At 46.0% G+C, this 26,379-nt stretch overlaps 2 protein-coding genes and 1 long non-coding RNA gene across 10 annotated transcripts in view; 1 reads left to right on the top strand and 2 right to left on the bottom strand.

Annotated features, from left to right (window-relative positions):
* TMEM44 (transmembrane protein 44) overlaps window positions 1-5,197 on the bottom strand; it is a 37,962-nt gene extending 32,765 nt beyond the window's left edge. For 2 of the 5 annotated variants that reach the window (XM_082698738.1, XM_082698735.1), the window contains exons 1-2: window positions 4,745-5,197; window positions 2,229-2,355 (exon numbers count right to left, since the gene is read on the bottom strand). In XM_082698738.1, coding sequence (XP_082554864.1) covers window positions 2,229-2,355; window positions 4,745-4,887 — 270 coding nt within the window. In that variant the 5' untranslated portion in view covers window positions 4,888-5,197. The remainder of the gene's footprint in view (window positions 1-2,228; window positions 2,356-4,744) is intronic. The other 3 variants (XM_082698736.1, XM_082698737.1, XM_082698739.1) reach the window with 3 other exon arrangements.
* Window positions 1,606-26,357, top strand: LOC309847887. 4 transcript variants are annotated; one of them, XR_014302690.1, is made up of 6 exons: window positions 1,606-1,849; window positions 2,517-4,833; window positions 20,755-21,191; window positions 22,073-22,280; window positions 24,757-24,878; window positions 25,507-26,357. It is a non-coding gene; the product is annotated as an uncharacterized lncRNA (long non-coding RNA). The 4 variants fall into 4 exon arrangements; XR_014302691.1 differs by lacking the exon at window positions 1,606-1,849 and adding an exon at window positions 23,580-23,624 and having other exon boundaries at window positions 4,696-4,833; window positions 25,507-26,351; XR_014302693.1 differs by lacking the exon at window positions 1,606-1,849 and having other exon boundaries at window positions 4,696-4,833; window positions 20,755-20,863; window positions 25,507-26,346.
* Window positions 17,092-26,379, bottom strand: part of LSG1 (large 60S subunit nuclear export GTPase 1) — a 32,322-nt gene continuing 23,034 nt past the window's right edge. Inside the window, exons 11-14 of the mRNA XM_082698719.1 lie at window positions 24,451-24,574; window positions 22,150-22,229; window positions 20,653-20,826; window positions 17,092-17,565 (exon numbers count right to left, since the gene is read on the bottom strand). Of these exons, the coding sequence (XP_082554845.1) occupies window positions 17,386-17,565; window positions 20,653-20,826; window positions 22,150-22,229; window positions 24,451-24,574 (558 nt within the window). The 3' untranslated portion in view covers window positions 17,092-17,385. The remainder of the gene's footprint in view (window positions 17,566-20,652; window positions 20,827-22,149; window positions 22,230-24,450; window positions 24,575-26,379) is intronic.

The raw sequence follows: 26,379 nt of genomic DNA on the forward strand, positions 1-26,379 counted from the left end.
TGTGGTGATCCCAACGAAGCCGCCTACTGCCCCCAGGAAAGGCTGGTTATCAACTCCACTGGACTGAGCGGGGGGCGGGGGTGTGGCGTGTGAGTGACCCATCCCTTGGGCAGAGGCCCACCAGCAGAACCAGCCCTGCTTTTCTCACTCCACATTCTTCCCAGTGCACGGCCAGTCTCTGCTGTGGGACTTTAGCCCAACCACTGGCCTCTTCTGGGCCTCAGTTTCCTCCTCTGTAAAATAGGGATAATAACAGTGCCTCCCTCAGTGCTAAGCAGATTACATGGAGCAATACATGGAAAATGCTTAGATCAGCTCCTAGAGGAACGGACAAGGCTCCTACCTACCGGGGTACCAGCTACGCTGACAGTGGAGTCACTGGTTCACAGAAGACTCTGCAGGGGTGCCTGGGTGGCTTAGTGGGTTGAGCGTCCACCTCTTGATTTTAGCTCAGGTCCTGATCTCAGGGTCATGAGACTGAGCCCCAAGTTGGGCTCCATGCTCAGCTTGGAGCTTCTTTCCCTGCTTGGGATTCTTTCCCCTTTCCCCTCCCTTTGGCCCCACCCCCCACTCACGTGTGCATGTGAGCTCTCTTCTCAAAATAAATAAATAAAATCTCAAATAAATAAATAAACAAATAAAAGAATAGATTCTGGAGTTTGAATCCTGACACTGCTGCTTAGTGGACCTTGTAAAAGTTATTCAACCTCTAAGCCTGAGGATCCATGTGTGTAAAACAGGGATAAGGAGAGAGCCCAGGTCGTAAGATAATTTGAGGACTAAATGAAGTAATATGAGACAAGCCCTCAGTGCCAAGTACACAGTGAAGTATTTACTTATTTATTTTTTTTATTTTTTTTTAAAGATTTTATTTATTTATTTGACAGAGAAAGATCACAAGCAGGCAGAGAGGCAGGCAGAGAAAGAGGAGGAAGCAGGCTCCCTGCTGAGCAGAGAGCCCGATGCGGGGCTCGATCCCACGACCCTGGGATCATGACCTGAGCCGAAGGCAGCGGCTTAACCCACTGAGCCACCCAGGCACCCCTACTTATTTATTTTTAAAAGATTTTACTTAGGGGCTCCTGGGTGACTTAGTTGGTTAAGCGTCTGCCTTTGGCTCAGGTCATAATCTCTGGGTTCTGGGATCGAGTCCCACATTGGCTCCCAGCTCAGCAGGAAGTCTGCTTCTGTCTCTCCCCCTACTTGTGCTTTCTGTCTCTCTCTCTCTCTCAAATAAATAAATAAAATAAAAATTTAACAATTTTTATTTATTTGAAAGAGAGAGAGCAGGCACACATGAGTTGGGGGGAGGGGCAGAGGAAGAAGCTGGCTCCCCGCTGAGCAAGGGTTTGATCCCAGGACCCTGACACCATGAATTGAGCCAAAGGCAGACGCTTAACTGACTGAGCCACTCAGGGGCCCCTCACAGTGAAGTACTTAACAAACATCAGCTATTATGACCCGGATGGAGCTGGGCCTCCCTGTATTCTGTCAGCAAATGAGAATGGGCACCGGAAACAAAAGGTTGTTTGTTTGTGAGACAATATTATTCGAAGAAGGGTTAGAACTCTCCCAGTGTGTGTCGCAGCCATGAGGCTGCCTTCCACCATATCCACCTGGGTGGGCACCAGCCTATTGGGATAGGCCCTGTTTACACAGCTTTGAGGGCTTAGACCGTGGGCAAGCTTGACATTGTTTATCACTTGCCCCAAAGCCTGCATCACTGCTTGGGAAAAGCATTCAGCCGCTCCTGTTGAGCTGAGGCTCTGAACACAATCACCACAACCATCCCTATTTACTGAGCATCTGCTCCGTCCCAGATGCTGTTTGAAGTGACAGGGATAAAGTAGTGAGTACAAACTCTTGCCCCTGGGGAGGTGACCCTCTAGTAGGGGTTAGCCTACCATAAAGCAACAAGCACAGGAAGTAAGGAAAGCAGAGGGTGTATTGAGGGTCAGCTATGGGAAAAAACAGAGTGGGGTGAAGGGGCTGAGTTCCCTGTGGTGGAGGTAGGGCATGGGTCGGCACAAGTGCTCAGGGGAGGCCTCACCGAGAAGCTGACCTCTAGCAAAGCCTCGAAGGAGTTGAGCAGTGAGCCCACATGGTCATCAGGGCAAGAGCCCCGGATGGGGGGCAGAAAGACCAACGGGTACAGGTCAGAGGCAAAAACGCCTCTCGACAGTGATGGAACCAGACAGAAGCCACTGTCACCTGTGGGCCTGACGCACCTGGATCGTGAGCTGTCTGGCCAGAATGGCCCCGATGGTGTCACACAGGCTGGTGAGGAGGCAGCAGGCAACGCACAGCACTGACTGGTCCTGTCCGGATTTCTTCGCACACCTCAGATAGAGAAGCCTGTAGCAACAGATAGGGGAGTGGGTGGGTATGGACAGGACACAGCAGCCAAAATTGGATTCCCAAAGCAGGTGTTTGAAAAGGGCACTTGTGACTTTGTGTCCCTGTGAAGCACTCTCTCCCCCAGAGATTCAGCAGGTATTTTTGAACTTGGTTCACAGATGGGAAAATCAAGGATCAAAGACTGCAGCACGAGCCCATGGCAGGAGCCAGACCTGCCTCTCTAATGAAGAGGAATTTCTTTGCTCCTACAAATCAGGCCAACTCAAGTTCATGACCTACCACTCAGTGCTGACAAACTAACTGTCAGGTTTGATTACTGAAAGGAAACATGCCAGTTATAAAAGTAATTGCCCAAATTAAAAAGGCAACTTGTTCCTTTCAAATTCACGTGTAATCCTTCAAAGCTGTCTGTCCGTGCAGAGGGGTGGCCTGGCTTCTGCCAGCCCTTGCCCAACTTAAGCATGTTCTTTACACACACACAGAGAACAAAACTTCTTAAAGAGGCCATGGCACTTTGGGCTGACTTCTCCCTAGGGGCCCCCACTGCTGTCTTTTCTCCTTACTCCCCTTTTCCTGCCCTGCCCCTTTCCCCCAGAACAAGCACAGAAAGGCACAACAGCCTGGAAGGAGTGAGAGATCTCTCAGAAACACTGGGTTGGATCTCAGAAACACTTTGTTCTAGAAGTTTCCGTGCTACATTTTATGGAGAAACTGAAGCACCCCTGCAGCTCTTGTTTCATTTCCTTCAACCACAAGATGTAACTCACTCCACGTTATCAGGACTGTTTGGCTGGTTCTGAGGGCCTGCCCTGGGGAACAATGGAGGAGAAAGGAAGGCTGCTGGGTGCCCAGTGGTTTCCTGATCTGCCAGCAAAGCCCAAAGCTCGCAGTGAGAACAGAAACCTTCCATTTGGGCTCTGGGCTCCTGACACCAATTCAAAGTCTAAGAGCAAAGACTCTAGAGACCCTCGGACTCAGATGAGAAGCAGTTGATTTCAATCCTCACATTGGAGAGCTGAGAAAAGATGGGTCTATGCTGACTAGGTGAGTTCATGGCAGACCCTCTGGCTTGGAAGGTGGAGGCTTTGCTCCCTGCTGTCAGGGGAGGGGGATCCTGGGGGACCCTTCCCCAGGCCACGCCCAGTTTGGAAAACATACAATCCCTGAAGACAAGACTGGGCTCAGGGAGGATGGTGTCCAGACAGGACGCGGGTTGAAAAAGCAGAGGAGGCATTTGCGGGGGGAGGGGGGGTACCTAACCTCTCCCAATCCGAGTTTCCAGGTCAGGAAAATATCTAATAAAGCACCTAGGCTGCCTCATCCTCACAAGCCTGCCCCTTTCTCTAAGAGTCTGGGGGATCCGTTCTTTCCATTCACTTGCGCAAGTTAGTTAACCTGTCAGAATCTCCAGAACCCTGAGTGCATGGGAGTAGTAACAGAATGAGGTGAGTTAATAAATGCCACACTGGGCCCACAGTAAAAGTGTTAAGGTTTGTTTGTTTGTTTTGCATTCCAGTGACTGGGTAGGGGCGCTGCCAAATTTCCACAGCAATATCACACAAGGGAGTGGAATGTCCATGGGGTGCCCAAGCTGAGCCACTGCCGGCCTCCCTTGGGGTGCTGCTCCTTTCTCCGCTGCCAGGGAATACTTGGGTAGCACCAGCTTGGGACAGGGTGGCCCGAGACCTGGAGGCCATCTTGGGCCAGACTTCAGCCAGCTTAGGACCCAGGTTACGGTGACCACCTGGCCAACCGGCTCCAGATGCTGGACAGAGCAAAGGCTGTGGTTAGAGTCAGATCCTCGCCAGTCCTCCTTGCAGATCAGAGGGCCTGGGGCAAAGGGAGGCCAGAAACACGAGGGGAGCCTCGTCCTAGGTCCTGGCCTCTGCCAAAGGCGGTGGCAGGGCGGGAGCAGTAATAAGGATGTTTAATGAGCGCTAATGATACTAAGAGCTTTACCGGGACTAACTCATCTAATCCTGCCATCCGACCCACGAGTTATCAACCCCATCTACGTGAGGAAATCGAGGCTCAAACAGCTTGCCCAGCTCGCACCGCCAGTCGGCGAGGAGACGCTGACAATAGAACCCCGGACTCTCGGCTGCCGCCCCGGACCCCACGCACTGCACCACCCAGCGTCCTCCCGCGGGCCGCGCGCCAGCCTCCCCGTGCGCGGAATCCGGAAAGAAGTCCTGTCCGACTCCAGTCCGCCCTCGAAAGCTCCTTTCGATCGCGGAGCTGCGCTGCCTCCTGTCTCCTCCCTCTCCGTCCCCTTCCCTCCAGGTTTCCAGGAGGGAGCTGGTGGGGGAGGGGGAGGTTAGCGCCCCGCGCCCCCCGCGGCCGACCCGGCCCCCACCCCCGCGCCGCCCGGTCCGGTCCCTGTTACAGCGTGTGGGCGGCGATCCAGCAGGAGGAGGAGCAGATCCACAGGCCGAAGGAGATGCAGACGCGGTGGCGGGCGAAGCAGCGGTCCAGGTAGTCCCAGTCCCAGAGCGCGGACGCGGGCGCGGGGCTGGCCGCCTCCCCCATGGCTCTCCCGCTCCGCCCGGCCCCGGCCCCGGCCTCCCGCACGGCCGCCCCGCGCCCCCTTCCTCCGGCTGGTGCCCCTTGCGGCGGCGGCGACCCCGGCTGAGCGCACGGCGGCGGCGGCGCGGGGGAAAAGTTTCCGGGACCGCGCGGCTCCCCACCCGGCGCGCTATTGTCGGGGGTCGGCGGGCTGGAGGCCGCCCCCCAGCGGCGGGAGCCGGCAGCGGCCTCCGCACAAAGGCTGCGGCCCCCGGCGCCCGCCGCGCCCGGACGGACCCCTCGCGGTCACCCGCCTTCCCCCGCCGCGGCGGCCAGAGCCGAGTGGGTCACGGTAAGGCACTCCATTTTTCTGAGCCGAACAATACACCTTACTTCGCGCCTGGTGCAGCGCTTGGGTGCTGCGGCTCCCGGCGGGAGCGGGAGGTCTGATCCTAGGGTATAACGGACAGGGGGCGGTGGGGGGCCAGGCAGAGGGACACAACCCACTCCTACCCCGCAGTCCCCAAGCCAGACTTCCAGAAAGTCACCCTGGAAGGTGCCCCAGCGAGCTGAGGAGGGCGGTGGTCTTGGCCATCCTGCTGTCCCCTCCAGCCACATTGCCACACAATGCTGGTACATAGAGCTGTACTTGAAAACAAAGCTATGATAATCTTAAAATTTCCTCGTTGATTTTAGTAAATTTGCTTAAACAAGGAGGTGACCCTATCATTTAGGTTTTTGTTTTGTTTTTAAATAGCAGCCTTACAGACTTCTCATTCATATACCACAAAATTTACCCTGTTAATTTACAATTCAGTGGTGGTTAGGGTGTCCACAGGGTTGTACAACCACTACCACTATCTCATTTTATAACATTTTCATCACTTGCCAAGAAGCCAGTGCTCTTAGAAATTACCTTCCCCTCCACAATGGCAGCCTTAGGCAACCACAAATCTACTTGCTGTCTCTACAATTTTTGTGTTCTGGAAATTCTATTATTTATTTTGTTAGTGAAAGGTTTTATTTATTTGTGTGTGTGTGTGTGTGTGTGTGTGTGTGAGAGAGAGAGAGAGAGAGAGAGAACTCGCAAGCAGGAGGAGCAGCAGGCAGAGGGAGAAACAGGCTCCCTGCTGAGCAAGGATTCCCCATGTGGGGCTCCATCCCAGAACCCTGGAATCATAACCTGAGCCAAAGGCAGTTGCTTAACAGACTGAGCCACCCAGGTGTTTCTGTTCTGGAAATTCTATCCCTTCTTTCACTCCACATAATGTTTTTTTTTTTGTTTTGTTTTCCACATAATGTTTTTAAGGTTAATCCATGTTACAACCTGTGTCAGAACTTCCTTCCTTTTTATGGCTGAATAATAATCTATTGTGTCAATACATCACATTTTATTTATCCATTCATCAGTTGACAGATGCTTGGGTTGTTTGCTTGTTTGGGTTATTATGAATAATGCCTCTGTGAACATTCATGTAAAAGGGTTTGTGTGCACAGAGGTTTTCAGTTCTCTTGGGCGTGTCCCTAGGAGTGGAACTACTGGGACTCCTGGTAACTATGTTTGAGGTTTTTTTTTTTTTTAATGTGATTTCATTTTTTTTTTCTTAAGATTTTTTATTTATTTGACAGAGATCACAAGTAGGCAGAGAGAGAGGGGGAAGCAGGCTCCCCGCTGAGCAGAGAGCCCAATGTGGGGCTCGATCCCAGGACTCTGGGATCATGACCTGAGCCGAAGGCAGAGGCCTTAACCCACTGAGCCACCCAGGCGCCCCTATGTTTGAGGTTTTGAGGAACTGCCAGATGGTTTTGAAAAGTGGCTACATTATTTTACAGATTAATTTATGCTTAAAGTTATGACCACTCACAGGAGAAATGGAACACTATTTGTCAGGTATGTCAGGCTAGGAGCTGAAGACACAGGTTTTTTTTTGTTGTTGTTTTTAAAGATTTTATTTATTTGAGAGAGTGCAAGAGAGAACATGAGCAGGATAGGGGGAGGGGCAAAGGGAGAGGTGGACTCCCCACTGAGCAGGGTGTCGGACACGGGGCTCTATTCCAGGACCTATGCGGAAGGCAGACACTTATCTAACTGCCCACCCAGGTGCCTCTGAGGACACGTTTTTGAGAAAAACAGTCAAGTCCCTACGTTCATGGTGCTTACAGTCCAGTAGGAGAGAGACAGACATTAAAGAAGCAATAGAATAGGGGCACCTGGGTGGCTCAGTGGGTTAAAGCCTCTGCCTTTGGCTCAGGTCATTATCTTGGGGTCCTGGGATCGAGCCCCACATCATGCTCTCTGCTTGGCGGGGAGCCTGCTTCCCCCTCTCTCTCTGCCTGCCTCTGCCTCTTTGTGATCTCTCTATGTCAAATAAATAAATAAAATCTTTAAAAAAAAAAAAGAAGCAATAGAATAAATAGAAGTCAAATGAAAATATGTTATTCAACAGAAGGGGCCAAAATCAAAATATGGAAATGATTAAGACAACTAAGGCAAGATTAAAAGTTTAAGTTAAGGGGCGCCTGAGTGGCTCAGTGAGTTAAGGCCTCTGCCTTCAGCTCAGGTCATGATCTCAGGGTCCTCGGATTGAGACCTGCATCGGGCTCTCTGCTCGGCGGGGAGCCTGCTTCCCCCTCTCTCTGCCTGCCTCTCTGCTTACTTGTGATCTCTGTCAAATAAATAAATAAAAAATCTTAAAAAAAAAAAAAAAGGTTAAGTCAAAAGGAAAAATCTCCTTCGATTTTTCTCAAATACATAAAATCTTTAAAAAATAAAGGAAAAAGAAAGAAAAAATATAGTAGCCGAGTTTCTCGTAGGCTATAAAAAACACCCACGGTCTGCAGGCCCGGCCTGCTGGTTCTTTGTGGGTTCTTCTGGCGTGCGTGTGGATACTGACCTGTGATTGCCTGGATCCCGGGTTCTTCTGGTCACGTGGCCTACCTACTGTTCCCAAAAGAGAATCTGTTCCACGCACTATCTTGCTGAAATGAGGACATACCCTGCCTGTGTCCTGTCACCCTCTCACAGGGCTCCTGTAGGGTAGGGGCTGCCTTGGGCTCTGCCTCGTTGAGGCTTGAAGACACCAGAATTTAATTGGTTTGCTTCTTATGAAGACTTCCTTGTCCCTCAGGCTCAGTATAAACCCTTGGAGGCTGGGCCCGGTTGGAGAAATTGCTTCATTCCTCCCCACCCCACCCTGGACCAAGTTTGGACCCCTCAGTAGTTTTTCGTTCTGGCGGTTAGTTCTCAGCCTTTTCAGTGAACTCTGAGAATTTGTGGAGAAAACCTCATCCGCAAAAAATAAGAACCTGTGTGCACACTCACGCGGTTGTTCATACAATCTTAGGAATTTGTGGAAGTCCTGAAATGCCACTATGGATTTCATGCAGGATGAGACCCCAGACTAAAAACCCTTCGTTTGAGGGGTTAAGCTCGGAGGGAGTCCCCTTTCCGGTCCCTCCGGGCGGTGAGGTGTGAGGATCCTTCAGCCACCTGTCAGAAAGGACCCCTGCTGAGTCCAGCTCTCTGGGCAAGAGTGCTTGGAATCTGCACTGATCCATTACCTGTCGCTCTGAGTGGCTTAAAATAACAGAAATATATTCCCTTCCGGTTCTGAAAGCAGGTTCCGGGGACCACAATCAAGGGGACTCTAGGAAGGGAATCCATTCATTGTCTCGCTCTATCCAGCGGCTGGTGGCTTCCAGTGCTCCTTGCTTGAGGCCTCAGCACTTAACTCCATCTCTCCCTCTGCGCTCACATCCCCCTTTTTCTTCTGTGTCAGATCTCCTCCCTCTGCCTCTTTCCCAGAAAGACTACATTTGTGACCTGCTCAGATCATCCACACTACTCCCCATCTCAAGATCCTTAACTGAATCACGTCTGTGGACTCTTTTCCCATATAAGAGGACATTTACAGTTTCCAGGGATTGGGACCTGGTATTTTGGGGGGCCACTATTCAGCCTATGATGCCGACTTCCCACAGGCTTCCTGTGAGATTCTTATGAGAAACTCCAGCTTGTGGAGATGGCCTTCAGTGGAGGCGGACAGACTGTGGGGAGTTCTTGCCAGTCCCTGGACACGCTGGCTCACAGGAAAACGCAACGGGAAGAGTGTGGGCTTTGGAGCCTCCCGAGGCAATCTTCCCTGCCCAGGCTGCTCTGCGTCCTGATCCTGTAGGGACATAAGCCACTGGGCCTGTACTCCTCCAATAGTTACTGAATGAATGAATGGATTTTTTAAAAAAAGATTTTTCTATTTTAGACAGGGGGTGGGGGTGGGCAGAGAGAGAGGGAGAGTCTCATGCAGACTCCCCAGTGAGAGCATAGCCCAGTTCAGGGCTCAAGCCCAGGACCCCAAGATCAGGCCTGAAACCAAGATCATGGAGCTGAAACCAAGAGTCGGATGCTTAACCGACTGCACTGCCCAGTTAATTGATTTTATTTATTTATTAAAGATTGCATTTATTTATTTGACAGAGCAAGAGAAGGGGCGAGAGAGCACAAGTACGGGGAGAGGCAGGAGTGGGAGAGGGAGAAGCAGACTCCCTTGCTGAGCAGGGAGCCCAACCTGGGACTCGATCCCAGGACTATGAGATCATGATCGGAGCGGAAGGCAGACCCTTAACCAACTGAGCCTCCCAGATGGCCCCAACTGAATGAGTTTTTAAACAGCCCATACAAATGTGGTAGGTACTGTAGTTAGAGCGTGTTTAAGATCCTTTTGTGCCCCTACCATTGTGCGTGCCGGTGTGTTGGGAGGGCTTTTAAGAACCCCACGAGGGGCGCTTTGGGGAGTAAGCTTGCTTTTGGCACTAGGAGACAGGCGGGATGGCGGGCGAGCCACCCAGCTGTCAAAGAAGTGGGACTTCATCCATTGCAACACTTGGGATTATATAGGCTAACCCATGCCCTCCCTGCTGTGCAAACCCCTCCCAAATTCGGCCAGGACCTTCCAAAAGGATTTTCACTCGGTGGGCCCTCAGGAAGTGGATCAGTTCCTTTCCTGGGCTCCTCAGAGGCCCTGCAGCAGCCCTGCCCAGAAGCTAAAGCTCCTGTTTCTTTGGCCGTTGTCCAGAGCTTGCCAAAAAGAAAAGCTAACACAAGGACCAGAACACAGGTCCTCCCTCCCCCGCTTAGAGGCATTTCCTGTTGGCAGGAGCGGTGAGCCCAAGGGCTTTGTCCTGGACAGGGAGGGGCTGCAGCAGCCTGGACTTTGTCCTGCAGGGGCTAGGGCCACGCGTGCCTGGAGGTCCAAGCCACCAGGTGGGGTGGGGGAGGGGACACACACAGGCCTGCAGCTCAGCTGTTTTCCCTTCTGAGGACATGCTAACCCCCCTGCCAGCGTTCCTGTGGGGTATACTATTTAGAGGAAGGGCTTGGGGCTGCTACTCAAGCAGCAACACTAAAAAAGGCTCTCTCCAGTGTGATTTACCTGCTAGGAAGACAGAGAAACCACTGCTCGGCAGATGCGTTTTGAAATAATGGCATTTCCAAATCCCAGTCAGGCCTACTGTGGACACGCTGGAGTGTCATGAGGGAAGCAGGTGGTAGGACTCCTGGGGCCCGGGGTTCTACTTAAAACTCAAACTCACATCAACTCACTGCTGGGTCTTGTGAAAATTGTGCTTTTTCTTCCCCTTTAAGTTCTTTATTAGTAACATCCTGCTCCTTAAAGTCACTTACTTCACAAAGCTTAGAAGCTAAGCAGGGGCTAATGGAACTCATGGATGTTGAAACATTACATCAAGGAAAGCCTTACCTTTTTTTTTTTTTTTTTTTTTTTTTTTTTAAAGTAGTCTCTACCCCCAATGCAGGGCTCAAACTCACGCACCAAGACTCAAGTCTCACACTCTACGGACTGAGCCAGCCGGGTTTCTCACCTTTTTAAAGAGCCAACTAAATAGAATTCAGTACTTGAATATTTGAAACTCTTGCTAATTTAACTCTTGCTAACTATTGCAAATCTTGCTACTTTAGAAGTAGCCAAGATGTACAAATTATAAATGTGAAATCCACCCTTTTCCTCCCCCACTCTCATGAAAAAATTCTCACCATTCTGACCTTTGATTATTGGGCTGGGCAAGAATTAAGAGTCATTACTGTTAGCAGTTAACTTCTGAAGTTGTTACGAGTCACATTTTAAGTGCCTAATAGTCAACATTGGCTGTGGTTACCTATAAAATAGCCCTGGATTATAGAAAATTTATTTGCATTGTGGCCAGAAAGTTTTATTTGACAACTCCTGTATTACAACATCTACGGCAGCCCTACTTTATATATATATACATATATATATATATATATATATGTATATATTTAATTTATTTATTTGACACAGAGAGATCACAAGCAGGCAGAGAGGAAGGCAGAGAGAGAGAGGAGGAAGCAGGCTCTCTCTGAGCAGAGAGCCTGATGCAGGACTTGATCCCAGGACCCTGAGATCATGACCTGAACCGAAGGCAGAGGCTTAACCCACTGAGCCACCCAGGAGCCCTGGCAGCCCTACTTTGAAAAATCAGAACCCTCTGGAGAATAATGATATGTCTGTGTAGGTTCCCTGTTAACAGATGTACCACTGGAGTGTGGGGTATTGAGGGTGGGACAGGTTGTGCCTACATGAGGACTGTCAAATATGGGAACTCTGTACTTACTGCCTAATATTGCTGTGACCCAAACACAGTTCTAGAAAATAAATTAAAATTAAAAAAAAAACACAAGCCTGCAAAAACTTCTTCATGTCCATCAATAATAGAACCATAAACTACAGCAATGACAGATTTATCACTATATAAGTATATATGACTGTGGCCACATCTCACAATGTTGGACTGAAGAAGCCAGATAGAGGAGGACACACTAGATTGTGTGTGTGTCATACAAAATCTGGTGAAAAGGTCAGAATAGCAGTTACCCTGGGGAAGATCAGTTTGTGGCTGAAAGGAGGCATGAAATGCTGAACCTTCTGTATCTTCATCAAGGTGCTGGTTGCATCAATGTGTTGTGAAAAGTCAGCTTACCTATACTCTCACAATTGTGCACTTTCTGTATACATATTACACTTCAGTAATATGTACTTCAATACAACATTTACAAGATGTATTCGGAGTCTACCGTGTCCTGGGCACTTTCCACTTACATGATGCCTTTCACTTCCAGATTGTTCAAAATTGTTTTCCCTTCATATCAGAGTCTTTTTTTTTTTTTTAAGATTTTTAAAATTTATTTGACAGAGAAAGAGATCACAAGTAAGCAGAGAAGCAGGCAGAGAGAGAGAGAGTGGAGGAAGCAGGCTCCCTGCTGAGCAGAGAGCCCGATGCGGGATTCCATGGGGCTTGATCTCAGGACCCTGAGACCATGACCTGAGCTGAAGGCAGAGGCTTAACCCACTGAGCCACCCAGGCACCCCATATCAGTCTTTTGAAAGCAAAATCTTTCCTTTCTGTAGGGCCCTCAACTGGTCAATAGTATGAGGAATGCACGGACAACAAATGGTTACGGGTGGGTATTTTGAATGATTTTCCTCACTTCTCCCCACAAAGAAGTTAGAGGCGTGGCATTAAGCAGATTTCTGGCTTGCTGCCACATTTTCCAGTTTACCTTCAAAGAAAGCATATGTGGCTACTGGCATCTTGACCAAAACCTTAACTTCCTTCTAGTTTCCTGAAAAGTAAGCAGACGACAGATATATAGCAGGTTCTACTTTAAAAGGGCGGTGTATTTCTTGTAATAAAATGCTGGATAGAAATTCCAAACAATAGAGATAATGTCAGTGACTGGAATTTTTAAGTGTAAAGTACTAACTGCTACAAAATGGGTGAGAATACCCCCCAAAAATCGAAAGGATGCTTAACGAGACACATTGTGGGCAGAAGCCAAGATGAAAACAGAAAGCCCCTTTCAGGGTGTTCTAGTTTTGGTTCTTCAGACTCTATCTAAGCAGAGGACCTAGGTTTAGTTAATTTTCTTGACTGGAGCCCAATGCGGGGCTTGAACTCAACCTACGCTGAGATCACTGTTGGATGCTTAACTGAGTCACCCAGGCATCCCTTAAGTTTAGTTTATTTGGGAGGCAATCCTGCATTTCTGCATGAAGCAGAAATGAGGGAGTGGAGAAAGTGAGGGATGGGAAAAAGGCCACCGGTGAGTTAGTGAGAGGGTGTTGGCTGTGGGCAGGCAGGGCTCAGCTTCCCTGAGGACACGGTTAAGGCACGCGTACAGTGTGTGCACCAAGTGACAGACGCTGGGGCACTTACCAGCCCCCGTTCTTTACCAGTTGGTGGTGGTTCTGGGGGTGTTACAGCCCCAGCCCTTTTAGACTGCCCTGTGTGCAGGCTGAGCAAGCCCTGTGGGGCAGGAGAAAGGGAAGCAGGGAATACAGGGCTTGTGGTGGAAAAACCTGCACAGGAACTGCCCACTGGGGCTGCAGGTGACCCCACCGTGGGCTAAGGGACATGTAGTGGTGTGGGGCATCCACACAAACATCTCTTAACAGAAAATTGAGTCAGATGCTCTTCACAATTGTTCCACACTCACGAAGTTAAATACCAAAGGGTATACATCCAGAAATAAGCCCTCACGATTATGTTCAATTCTTGACAAGGGTGCCAAAACAATTCAATGGGTAAACACTAGTCTTTTCAACAAATGGTGTTGGGACTACTGGATACCTCATGTCAAAGAATGAAGCTGGTCTATCTACTTCATACCATATACAATAACACAAAATGGACCACAGACGTAAATCTAAGAGCTAACACTTTTAAACTATGTAAAAACTATGTAAGAACATAGAGGGTAAATCTTAGTAAACCTTGGATTTGTCAGCAGTTTCTTAAACTTAACACCAGAAACATAGCAACCAAAGAAAAAAATGGATACATTTGGAATTCAGCAAAATTAAAACTTGTGTTCCAAAAGACACTATTTAAGAAAATGAAAAGACAGCCTATTTAATGGCAGAAAACATTTGCAAATGACAGATCTGATAAGGGACTTGTATCTACAATGTACAAAGAACTTTTGTAATTCAGTAACAAGATAACTCTAAATTAAAGAATGGGCAAAGGATCTATCTTAATTGACATTTTTCCGAAGATGATATATAAGTGGCCAGTATGCACATGAGAGGATGCTCAACATCACTAGTCATTAAGAGAATGCACATCAAAACCAGGAGATACCACTTTGTACCCATTGCGATGGCTAAGACAAAAAGACAGACAGTAACAAGTGTTGACAAGTATATGTAGAAATTAGGGGCGCCTGGTTGGCTCAGTCGGTTAAGCATCTGCTTTCGGCTCAGGTCACCATCCCAAGGGTCCTGGGATAGCGCTGCTAGGCAGGAAGCCTGCTTCTTCCTCCCCCTCCTGCTCCCCCTGCTTGTGCTCTCTAATAAAATCTTTTTTTTTTTTTTTTAAAGATTTTATTTATTTATTTGACAGACAGAGATCACAAGTAGGCAGAGACAGAGAGGGGGAAGCAGGCTCCCTGCTGAGCAGAGCCTGATGCAGGGTTTGATCCCAGGGTCCTGGGATCATGACCTGAGCTGGGGGCAGAGGCTTTAACCCACTGAGCCACCCAGGCGTCCCTCTAATAAAATCTTAAAAAAAAAAAAAAAAAAAAGGATATGGAGAAATTAGAACCTGTTGATGGGAAATGTAAAATGGCGTAGCCATTCTGAAATAGTAGTTGCTCAAAAGGTTAAATGTAGGGCAGGTCCACTCCTAGATATATACCTGATTTAAAAACCTGTGTCCACACAAAAACTTGCACACAAATGTTCAGAGCAGCATTACTCATATAACAGAAAGTGGAAACCCACATATCATTATTAATGATTTGAGAGAGAGTACAAGTGGAGGGAGCAGCAGAGGAAGAGGGAGAAGTAGACCCCTCGCTGCGTGCAGAGCCTGACGTGGGGCTGGATCACAGGAACCCAGAACCCCAGGATCATGAGCTGAGCTGAAACAGACCCTTAACTGACTGAAGCCACCCAGATGCCCCTGGAAACCCAAATGTCTTTTAAGTGATAAATGGATAAACAAGATGTGGTATATACATACATCCAATGGAATGTATTATTTGGCAATTAAAAGCAATGAAGTACTGAGAGGTGTTAAAATACATACAAACCTTGAAGACATGGGCTAAGTGAAAGCCAGTCACAGGTCACTTAGCTTGTGATTCCATTTATAGGAATGTATAGAAGAGGTAAATCTATATAAAGTAGATTAGTGGTTGCTTGGGGCTGAGGGGATGAGAAGACTGGGACCCAATAGCTAAAGGGTCCTGGGTTTCCTTTTGTGGCAATAATGTAGAATTGACTATGGTGGTTAAGTTACACAACTCTGAATATACTAAAAACCATTACACTGTGTGCATTAAATTGTGATTTTGTACAGTATATGAATCTCAGTAAAACTGTTACAAAAATAAGAGCATGGAAGCATATGTACCTACTTTTTCTGTAAAGTCTCATGTTTTAGCTATTACATTATCATTAAAGCAAAACTTATTCTAAATCCGTACATGCTTTGTTCATTCAGTATGGAAGTTTTCTCCCACACAACTGTGTGCCTGTTCTTCAGTAAATGGAACAAAGTATACGCATGTGTATGTATATATATATATATATATATATATATATATATGTATGTATTTTTTTTTTTTAGAAGACTTTATTTATTTGACGGAGACACAGCAAGAGAGAGAACACAGGCAGGGGGAGTGGGAGAGGGAGAAGTAGGCTCCCCGCTGAACAGGGAGCCCCATGTGGGGTTTTGAGTGGATCACGACCTAAGCTGAAAGCAGATGCAGAACGATTGAGCCACCCAGGCGCCCTGGCACAAAGTATATTTTAACATGCCAATGCTGTTCCTGTCATGAGCTTTTTTTTTTTTTTTTTTTTTTACTAATTCTGTCTCATTTTTCTCAGATTAAAATGACTAGAAGTAGATTATTGCAGATGGACCAACACCATTTTAGAACCTTCTTAGCTTTGCCTCCTCTCAGTCTACCTCAACCTTGGTCTGGAGTAACTTTTCGCTCCGCATTTAAAGAAGAAAACAGTAATCCCCTGTTTATAAACCCTTCCTCGGCTTATCTAGTACTTTTGAGAAAACATCCAGAATCCCCCCATAAGCTCCAAGGCCCCGTGTGGCGGCTCTTGCTAACGTCCTTCCTGCTTCAGGCGCTTCTCCTGCTGGGCCATTTTCTAGTGCCCTTTCCTGCCAGACAGGAGGGTTTGTTAAATGAACAAGTACACTTTTTATTCTCTAGGTGGAAGATATTTTCAAATAGATCTAAAAGTCCTTATGGCCACATAGGGCAAGGCTTAACTGCGAATTCATAGATGAACTTTGAGTGTGTGTGTTTTTTATGGAAATGTGCATTTTTCTGGAGAAAGCATCCATAACTTCCATTAGAGTTTCAAAAATACCTATCACACAAAATAAGCAGGTCCTACAAACCTACCTACAAAACAAGGTAGGTTTCTGATTTAAAGGAATAATGAGGCTCAAAGAAAAACGGAGACAAAAATAAAGTGAGAAGCTGAAATAGCCATGGTGTATTTATCACACACAATGGCACTATGAAATGTAAACTGCCTTTGTGATTCTTTTTTAAACAATATTTTATTTATTTGACAGAGAGAGAGAGACATACACACACAGCAAGAGAGGAAACAAAAGTAGGGGGAACGAAGAGGGAGAGGAAGAGGGAGAAGCAGGCTTCCTGCAAAGCAGGGAGCTTGACATGGAACTCGATCCCAGGACCCTGGGATCATGACCTGAGGCAAAGGCAGACGTTTGACTGAGCCACCCAGGTGCCCCTATCTTTGTCATTCTTGATGGTTATAAGTACCAAGGTGATCAGGGATCCCTATGACTAAAACAAAATCTAGCTGCTTATCCCCCGATTTTCTCACCCCTGCAGATAGCCACAAAAAAACCGCTTGCTTCCTTCTATAGTAGAGGCTCATGTTGATGGTGATTTTCCATGGAAGGTCGTGCTCTCCAGAAGTTTCTGGAAACTACACACGCCAGTCTCCTATTCCACGATCTGATATGCCTTCTGTCATCCCAGGGGTGTGCGAGGTTGAGAATCATTAACCTAACTAATGTTCCCCAAAGAAGCCATCTAAAATCCCAGTCATGTCTTGCAAATTCAAACTGTTTAAAGAATGTGAAATGTCCAAATGGCAGTGTATCTACATAAACCAATAAAACATCTGTCAGTGGCAATTTAATTTTAGTACTTTTCAAAAAAAACCCCAACTTACAAATTAGTATGCATCAGTGTATCTGTTCTTGCACACATATACTCATTCGTTCCCTCATCTTAAGTTCAGCCTTCTACAGGACAAAGTTTCTGGGGCTCCAAGATGACTGTGTGAGAGTCTATGCCCCAACGAGCCTCTCCGTCTGGATACAGACTGTTTGGTGTGGCCACGGCATCGCAGGCCAGAACAGCTCCTCTTCTATTCTGGATGCACAAGGCAGATGCCATTACGTCACAGCCCATGTTCACGTATCCAGGTGCTTATAGAGTCGGCGACTTTTCTCTTTTTTATTTCTGTTGCCATGTTTTTTCCAGGCCTTTCCAGTCCTGCTCTCAGAGCTCACAGTAGCTGCAGTCACCAGGCCACTCCCTGGCTTGTAGCCCATCACAGTCTGGACTCCTTTGGTCAAAGCTCTCACATTTTCCTAGGAAGTAAGACAGCATTATTTGAGCACAGAATTACTTATGGAGAACTCTAAGACAGCAGACTTCCACTTCCTTCACGCTCCTTTCTCTCCTCACTTTTTTGCTCCCCTCCTGAGATCATGACCTGAGCTGAAAGCAGACGCTTAACTGACTGAGCCACCCAGGTGCCTCTCTCTCCCCATTCTTAAATAAGTTTCTCAGCATTCTGTCTTCAGTGCATTCTTTGTTCTCAACTTTGCTTAGTCCCAGAGCTTCAAATACCATCTCTCACTAGCCACAACAGAGCACTCCCATTACCTTCCTCGTGTATTGCATACACCCAGCCACTGAGTTCTCTGGATTGCAGGCTCTAGGATTTGGTGCATCTATCCCCTCCTCTCCACCACCCGGCTCTAACCCTGGTATTCACTGACTTTTACTGCAAGTGAGAGGAGTCTGCAACACTCCTCTCATCCAGGCTCCAGGCTTCCACTAGACTTCTCCAATCACATATTCCTCTTCCTGTCCTCACAAGCCCCTGGTGGCTCCCTGCAGCCTGGGGAATCGAGTTCCTATTCCCTCACAATGTGCACAGGCTACTGACAGCATGGACTGTTTACTCAGAGAACCTACACCCCCATCTCTTCATGCCTTTGTTCAGACTACTCCCCCTGCCCAGGGCGTGCCCTCACTACTCCCTGCACCTGGCACATTTCTAGCTGTCTGTCAGAGTCCAGCTGAGGTCTCATCACCCCTCCGTAGTTTCACTCACCTACTCTCCTCCCAGCCCCAGGAGGAACTGCTCCCTAGTCTGGGTTCACAAAGTACTTGACTTACACCTCTGCCCTAGACCTGGTGTGTCATGTTATTTGTTAACTTGCCCATCTCCCCTTAGCTAGAATGTGACCTCCTTGTAAACAGTGTCTTATTCATTTTGGTATCCTAGGTCCTAGCATAGTAGGCACACATAGAAAGTGCACAAAAAAGTTTTTGTAAACTTGTGACTTAAGTGGAACACAAACAAACAAACAAAAAGAACTAAACAAATTTTAAGTTTACTAGGTTAAAAAAAAAATAATAAATCCCTCATAATCCTGGAAATGCAAAGCAGTATTTCATGATCTTCTTATAATAGTAAAATGTTACTCTAGAGGCTAAAGCTTTGGTATCTGTGACTTTTTAGCTTTCTTGCACATGACCTTTAGAAACATTGTGTAAACACTTAAAACTTCCATTTACACGTTTTGCATGACAATAGCAGGCCCAAGGAAGAACCTGTAATCTTTCTGCATATCATTAAATTTCCTTCTAAATATTGGTAAGACTGAAAATAATTCAAACCAGGAGCCACAACAATCTAAGTTCTATCTCAGCTTTGCCATTTAAGACAAGTGTCCTTGAATAAGTCACTTAAATTCCGTGGGCTTCAGTGTCCTCAATGGTAGATAATAATGGGGACAATACTATCTGCTTGGCCCACCTTAACAAACGGTGTGAGGGACACAAATAAAGCATCATATAAATACAGTAAGACTCATTCTCTGGATACAGATGACCCCTGCCCCACCCCAACTTTTCTGGGTGTAGCAGTCACAAAAGCATTTAATAAATATATTAAATACAGTTACAGGATTTAACTGTTCTACATATATATTTGTTCTTTAAAATTAATATGTATTGGCTCAGAAAACCCACTTAATGGTAAACAATATTTGCATATTATGACAAAGGCTTATATTGGAACATATAAAGAATTCTTATAACTCAACTCAATGTCTCCAAAGAAGACATTCATGTACTCATGAGCACATGAGAAGATTATCAACATCATTTATCCTTAGGGAAATACAAATAAAAATCATGACATATCACTTCACATATACCAGAATGGCTAAAATGAAAAAGACAGAAAAGAAATACTGGTAATGGGGTGCCTGGGTGGCTCAGATGGCTAAACATCTGCCTTTGGCTCAGGTCATCATCTCTAGGTCCTGTGATCGAAGTTGGGCTGCCAGCTCAATAGGGAGTTTGCTTCTCCCCTTCCCTCTGCCTCTCCCCCTGCTTGTGCTCTGTCTCTGTATCACTCTCAAATGAATTAAAAAGAAAAAAAAAAATCTAAAAAAAATTAAATAAAAAAATAAAAAAAAATATATATATATAAAAGAAATACTGATAAGGATGTAAAAATTAGAGCCCTCATACACTGCTGGTGGGAATGTATAATGGCACAGTCACTTCGGAAAGTTTGGTGGTAAATCAAATGTTAAACATGGAGTTACCACTGGACCTAGCAATCCCACTCCTAATTATATACCCCAAAGAACTGAAAAATCTTATGTTCAAACAAAAGCTTGTACATGAATGTTCACAGTAGCACAGAAGAAAGAACAGCCAAACTTCATCTACAGATAAATAAAAAAAATGTGGTCTATCGATTCAATGGAATATTATTTGGCAATAAAAAAGAAGTACTGATACATGGATGAACCTTGATGTCATGATGCCAAGTTAAAGCAGCAAGTCATAGGGGCACCTGGGTGGCTCAGTGGGTTAAAGCCTCTGCCTTTGGCTCAGGTCATGATCCCAGGGTCCTGGGATCGAGCCCTGCATCGGGCCCTCTGCTCAGCAAGGAGCCTGCTTCCTCCTCTCTCTCTTCCTGCCTCTCCGCCTACTTGTGATTTCTGTCTGTCAAATGAATAAAATAAAAAATCTTAAAAAAACAAAACAAAACAAAAAACAACTAACTGCATAAAAAAAAAAAAAAGAAAAAAAAAAGAAAAAAAAAAGAAGCAAGTTATAAAAGACCACAGAGTGGGTGATTCTATTTATCTGGATAGGCCAATCTATCTAGGAGAAAGTAGATGAGGGATTGGCAGGGGCTGGGGGGAGAGGGGAATGGTGAGTCACTGCTCATGGGTATAGTATTTCTTTCTAGAATGAAAAAATGTTCTAAAATTATGGTGATAGTTGCACAACTCTGAATATAGAACAAACTACTGAATTGTATTTTAAAAGAGTGAATTTTATGCTATGTGAATGAGTATTTCAACAAAACTGCTATATAAAATGTGTTGGATCAGAAAGTAAAGAAAAACTTTAAAACTTACTTGATGGAAAAAAGTTTTATCAACTATATTTTCAATCTGTATTACTTTTTTACTTCTGCCTGAATGTATTTTCAGTCCGCCACCATTTGTTCTGTTCTCTAGGAGTCGCTGGTGTTGCTGCTGAAAGGTCACAGGGTCTCTTCCAGGAGGAGGATGACAGTACAGAAGTTTACCCTACAAAGACAACAAGAAAAGTAACAGCACATGACAGGTGCCTTGTGTGTTATCCCAGAAGAAAAAGTCCTCTGAGAAGCTATCTCCGCCAGGCACCCTCTGGCAAGCTTCCTGCTTTTTGTTGCAGAGAGCTGAGCAGAGTTCTGTCCCCTATAACCACAGCCCTAACGAACACACAACTGTGCTCCTTTTTACCTTGTCTGCATTTTCTACAGAAGTGTTCTTCAGTACACTGACATGAGTAGACTTAGGGTAAATATTTTCCAAAACAAAAACCAGGACACAACTGCAAAGTGGGACGATACTAATGGGGACATTGGGCTGGCCGTGGTTGCTCACTGGGCGCAGATTTTCCACTTCCCACTGTAAGCACTCTATAAACTGTGGTTGGTTTTAACTCATCTTCCGTGGTTTTATAAATGGTGAATCAATACATAATTTATCCATACGAATATTCTACTAACTTCTTTCTTCCAGAACTGAAGGCGAGAGGGTATGCTGCCCAATCTGACTCCTGTGCTTGCCAGAGCTCTGCTGACATGGCACTGAGAAGGCCAAACAAAGCCAAATCCTCATAACCAGTTATTACTGGAGATCCAGAATGCTTTGTTTGTGAAAAGAATTCAGCTTAACCCATAAATACTATTGGGGGTTAATTATGCGCGAGGCCCTGAGCTTAGTGGTGTGTGTGTCTCCACATACTTGTATTTTTCTCATTTATTTCCCATAATAATCTCATGAGATAGGTACTATTAATTCTTATTTTACTTACAAGGAAAACCCCAAACTTGGCAACTGTTCATTTGTAACATGAGAATAATAACCTCACAGACTCGCTGTGTATTTTTAACGAGGTGACACAAAGAAAACATTTTACACTGCCCTCAGCAGGGCTCGCTGGGAGTGCTGCTGTTATGAGGGCATGCGCAGGGAGAAAGGCCCATGACCAGCTACACTGCAGGGAGGGCGGGGGCACAGCTGTCACAGGAACCAGCAAGGGCTGTGGGAGATGGAAAAACCAGAGGCACCATTTTCTCACTTTCACCGATGACAGGTTCAGCGCCCTCTTGCCTCGCCTTACGCTGCTCGTGACATGCCAGGTCCAGATGACACTAGCTGCCCTGGTCAAGAACGTCTTGCCAAGGCTGTGGATCCCCTTACCCAGAAGAGCCGCGAGAACCTTGCCCATGTGGCGTCTCTGACAACACAACCTCAGTGAGGAAGTATCTCCTTTCTAACTTAACAGGCTGCCGGCATCTAAAAGCACAGTGTGAGAACGAAGGCCTATCTACTCCAGAGCAACAAGGAGCCAGGCTCACTCACGTTGACGTAGTCCTTCAGGATATAGCGAGCAGACCGGGGCTGGTCTGGCTGCCCATGCGCTGTCATGAATCCTCGCATGTCTGTTTAGGCAAATAACGGTGCAAAACGGAAGTCACAACAAAGACAACCAGGTGATGGAAATTTAGTCTGTTACCCCACTAACTGTGCATCCTGACTTGTTAGCTTTATTTTTTAAAAAAGATTTTCTTTCATTTGGCTGGGGTTGGGGGGAGCAGGGGGAAAGGGGGAGCATAAGCAGTGAGGAGAGGCAGAGGGAGAAGCAGACTCCCCGCTGAGCTGGGAGTCCAACATGGGGCTCAATCCTGGGACCTGGAGGATCACGACCTGAGCCGAAGGCAGACACTTAACCATCTGAGCCACCTAGGCACCCTTGAGTCACTAGCTTTCAAAAAGCAACCATCACTGCAGAATATAATCTGGTTAGCACTATAAAGACATCTGACAATCCAGGTGAACAGACGATACTGTTCTGATATCCTAGCACCAAGTGGTAACAGAGACATTCAATTTCTCTCTTCTCCAGTTATTTCTTTCATCTCTTCATTTTATGAACATTTAATCATGGAGGCTACCTGTAGAATGCTATGTTGTCACTATTATTAGCAACACCAAAGGAAATCAGTAAGTCTCTTCTTGTTTAGTGATCTAGCTATGCTTTTTTCAGCTTCTCAAACATACTGCAAAGATCCCTCTAATACTCACCTAGAGGGAGTAGCAGAGCATAGTGGTTAAGAATATAGGCTTTGGCAGAGATAGGTGGGGTTCAAAACTCGGCTTCCTCACCTACTAGCTGTGTAGCAGGCTCTGCCATTTTGGAAGAAAATAAAACTCTAGTTCACATAATATTAAAAAATACATTTAGGCAGATTAAAAATCTAAAGTATTAAGAAAAAGATATTAGAGGTAAATAATTTTGTCCTTAGATAGGGAAGACTCTCCCCAAGTAAAACACCAAACCCCATCAAGACAAAAAGGGGAAAAAAAAAACAAAAAAAAAGGCTATTAAAAATTTTTAATGTTGGGTGCCTGGGTGGCTCAGTTATTAAGAGTCTGCCTTCGGCTAGGGTCATGATTCAGGGTCCTGGGATCAAGCCTCGCATCAGGCTCCCTGCTCAACAGCGGGAGGCCTGCTTCTCCCTCTCCCACTCCCCATGTTTGTGTTCCTTCTCTGTCAAATAAATAAATAAAACCTTAAAAAAAATAAAAGTCTCTCAACCTAAGTTCAAGTTCTGGTTTAAGTGTGTTTCATATCAAATCACCTTTCTCTGTGAGAAAAATACAGGTTTTTTTTTTCTCTTTGTATCAAATCACTCAAATAAACTGAATTCCTTCCCCACTGGTGGCAGTTCCTTTAAAGGCATGTATGCCACAGATGTGTGGAAATGTTTCTAACACTGCTATCTCTTTAGGTAGACAAAGGTTCCTCCAGACCACCTTTAAAGTTTCTATTTAAGGTAAATAAACCACAATCAGCTGAAGAATGATAGGCAGCTAGCTCCCACGTAGCACTGGGTTAAGACACAGAGGTGGGAGAGTGATTGACTCATTTTAAAGTCAAACAAGGTTTTCAAGGGACCGATGGAAGCAAGGGAGACTGTTTTGTGTCCCCTTCTTGACCATGCTCCACTCTGTCCCAATTTCTGAGGACTTCCTTTTCCATGCTGCCCTCCAAACTTTCCTATCCTACTATCACAGCATATTCATTTTCTTCCTAACATTCCTTCACTTCTGTTTGGGAGAAGACTCCAGAAAAAGCCAACATGGCTTCAGTCAGAATGCATGTCTATACGTGAGTACCAATAAACCAGTGAATGCCCTAAGGGCCTTTTCTTCAACACATGTGACAGCTGCTGGCATGCCCCCAGAGCTTCTGACACTGTCTGCATGTAGGCCTCCTACAGGGAGGGGCCGGAGACCAGGAGGGCAGGGGAAATCATGTCTCCCCTGGAGTGGGACTGATTGCTACTGTCAAGGTCCACAAAGGGCAGACCTGAAGAGTCGTCCAGGGACTCAAATGATCTCCTTCTCTAACTCCAGGAAGCGCTTAAGTAATCTACTGCTCAGGCAGTGGTCAGCTCTCCCTCCCTCACTGTTTCACTCTGAACCCACCTGCAGGATAGCTTGTGGGCAAGACCAACAGAGACAACAGAAGTACCAACAAAGTAAAGGACATGGCAAATACTAAGGAATAATGTGAATTTGTATCTTTGCAGGAGTAGGTCTCTCATTAACTATATTGTTACTTTTTCGTTCATATTTTAAAAATAAATCACAACTCACATCCATAAGCTGTCAATAGTTCTTCTGATGTTGGAGGTCGATGTGGATCTTCATCCTCTCTAGGCTTGATGATATTAATGCCATAGATAGCTTCTAAGACATGTCTTGGAATATTCTGGCAAACATAGGCTTGTCAAGGAATCCATTCCCTTGAACTGAACCCCTCCCCACCACAGCTTCAGACACATGCTTCCTAATTCAGCACTTCCAGGACAGAAACTTTTACCTCTCCAGAAAAGAAGGGTAGTTACTCACTAATTTCTGAATACTTTTTCTTCCTTTAAACCCCATGCTACCTTGTACCAGTTATTCATGGACATGCTCCATCTGACCGTCCGTCCCCCCAACTGAATCTGGCAAGGGCAGGATCCACGGCTGATTGATGCCTATAGCCTCCATGGAACCCAGCCTAACCTGGCTTGGGATAAGTACTCAGTACATACCTGATTACTAATTCACAGAGAAGCTGAAAATATACAGAGAAGCATTTAGTGTAACATGTGTTCCTATCTATCAAGAGGCAGTAACAATGTCATCTATTAAAACACTGTACTGAAAGGGAGCCTGGGTGGCTCTGTGGTCATGATCTCAGGGTCCTGGGATCGAGTCCCGCATCGGGCTCTCTACTCAGCAGAAAGCATGCTTCCCTGCCCCCGCCCCCCCGCCCGCCTGCCTCTCTGCCTACTTGTGATGTCTGTTTGTCAAAAAAAAAAAAAATCTTAAAAAAAGGTGCTGAAAATGCAAACCTTTCAAACACGGTACCAGTCCCACCTCGCCCCCTGGAGGTATGTGAGTCTGTGTGCAGTCACTAGGCCACTTTGCAGACTTTGACATTTACCAGTATCTATTAATTCAAAGTACGGTTCTGCAAGATGACAGTTTTTACAGAAATGGTGTCAGAGCGTATGTGTAATGTTTTCAGATTTACCCAGGTCACTACAGGTAGACTTAATGCAGTGCAGTCTTTTTAACTATTGTGTACTATTTTATTTTAGCAATACACTGTATTTTACCTATCCTAAATGAATTCTTTCTTCCTCATTTTCTTACAGAAAGAGAAATTAAACTGGGGTGCATGAAAAGCTGTGGCCTTCAGGGAAGTCATGAAGGATCATGTCAAGAACTGTAACTTACCCTACCTAGGAACTAACAGATTGGTGTGCTGGTCTCAGGGAGTCGCCTGTCTCCCGCCAGCACACACAGAATAGTAAACAGGCAAACATGCTGGCTTATAAGAACGGTAAAACCTTAAGACACCATGGTTCTTAAAAGGTTTGTCTCTGAGTTCTTTTTTCATGTCGGACACTATTCTAGATGCTTCACAGAAGGTAACTCATTATGCTGGGAGGTGACAGAGTTCCTAATCAGCTGCTTACTAGCTGCTAGATCTTGGCAAATTGTTGAAGTTCTCTGTGCCTGACTTTCCTCAAGCTTGAAAAAATGCAAACAGCAGCAGTACCCACGTCAAGGGCTGCTTTAAGAATTAAATGAGATTACTTGGTAAGTGTTGTGTGGCGCACACAGTAAACTAGCAATAATGTTGGCTGAAATGATTACAATTCTCACTGTGAGATCATCAACTGTGAAGTAGTTTTTCGAAATTTTTCAGGAAAGGAATGTTTCTGGAAGGTTATGCAAGCTTACAAAGGCAACAGAAATAGTCTAACACCAGTGTCAGGATTCAACTGGGAGCCGAGATCCAAAGCCCGGGCTCTCCCACTGATAACAGGCGACACAGTTGCCATCGGGACATGAGGTCTTCCTCCCAGAGTCCTGAGGCTACCTCACTGTATAAACTTAGATCACTAGCCAGTATTTCAGGTTTTTCCATTCAATAGCATTTGTGAATTTATCCAATGCAAAGCAATGTCCCAAACAAACTTGAAGCCCTAATATACACAAGAATAACCAATTTTTATAAAGCGGAAA

This window comes from Mustela nivalis, assembly GCF_964662115.1.
Source record: "Mustela nivalis genome assembly, chromosome: 1".
Classification (NCBI taxonomy): domain Eukaryota; kingdom Metazoa; phylum Chordata; class Mammalia; order Carnivora; family Mustelidae; genus Mustela; species Mustela nivalis.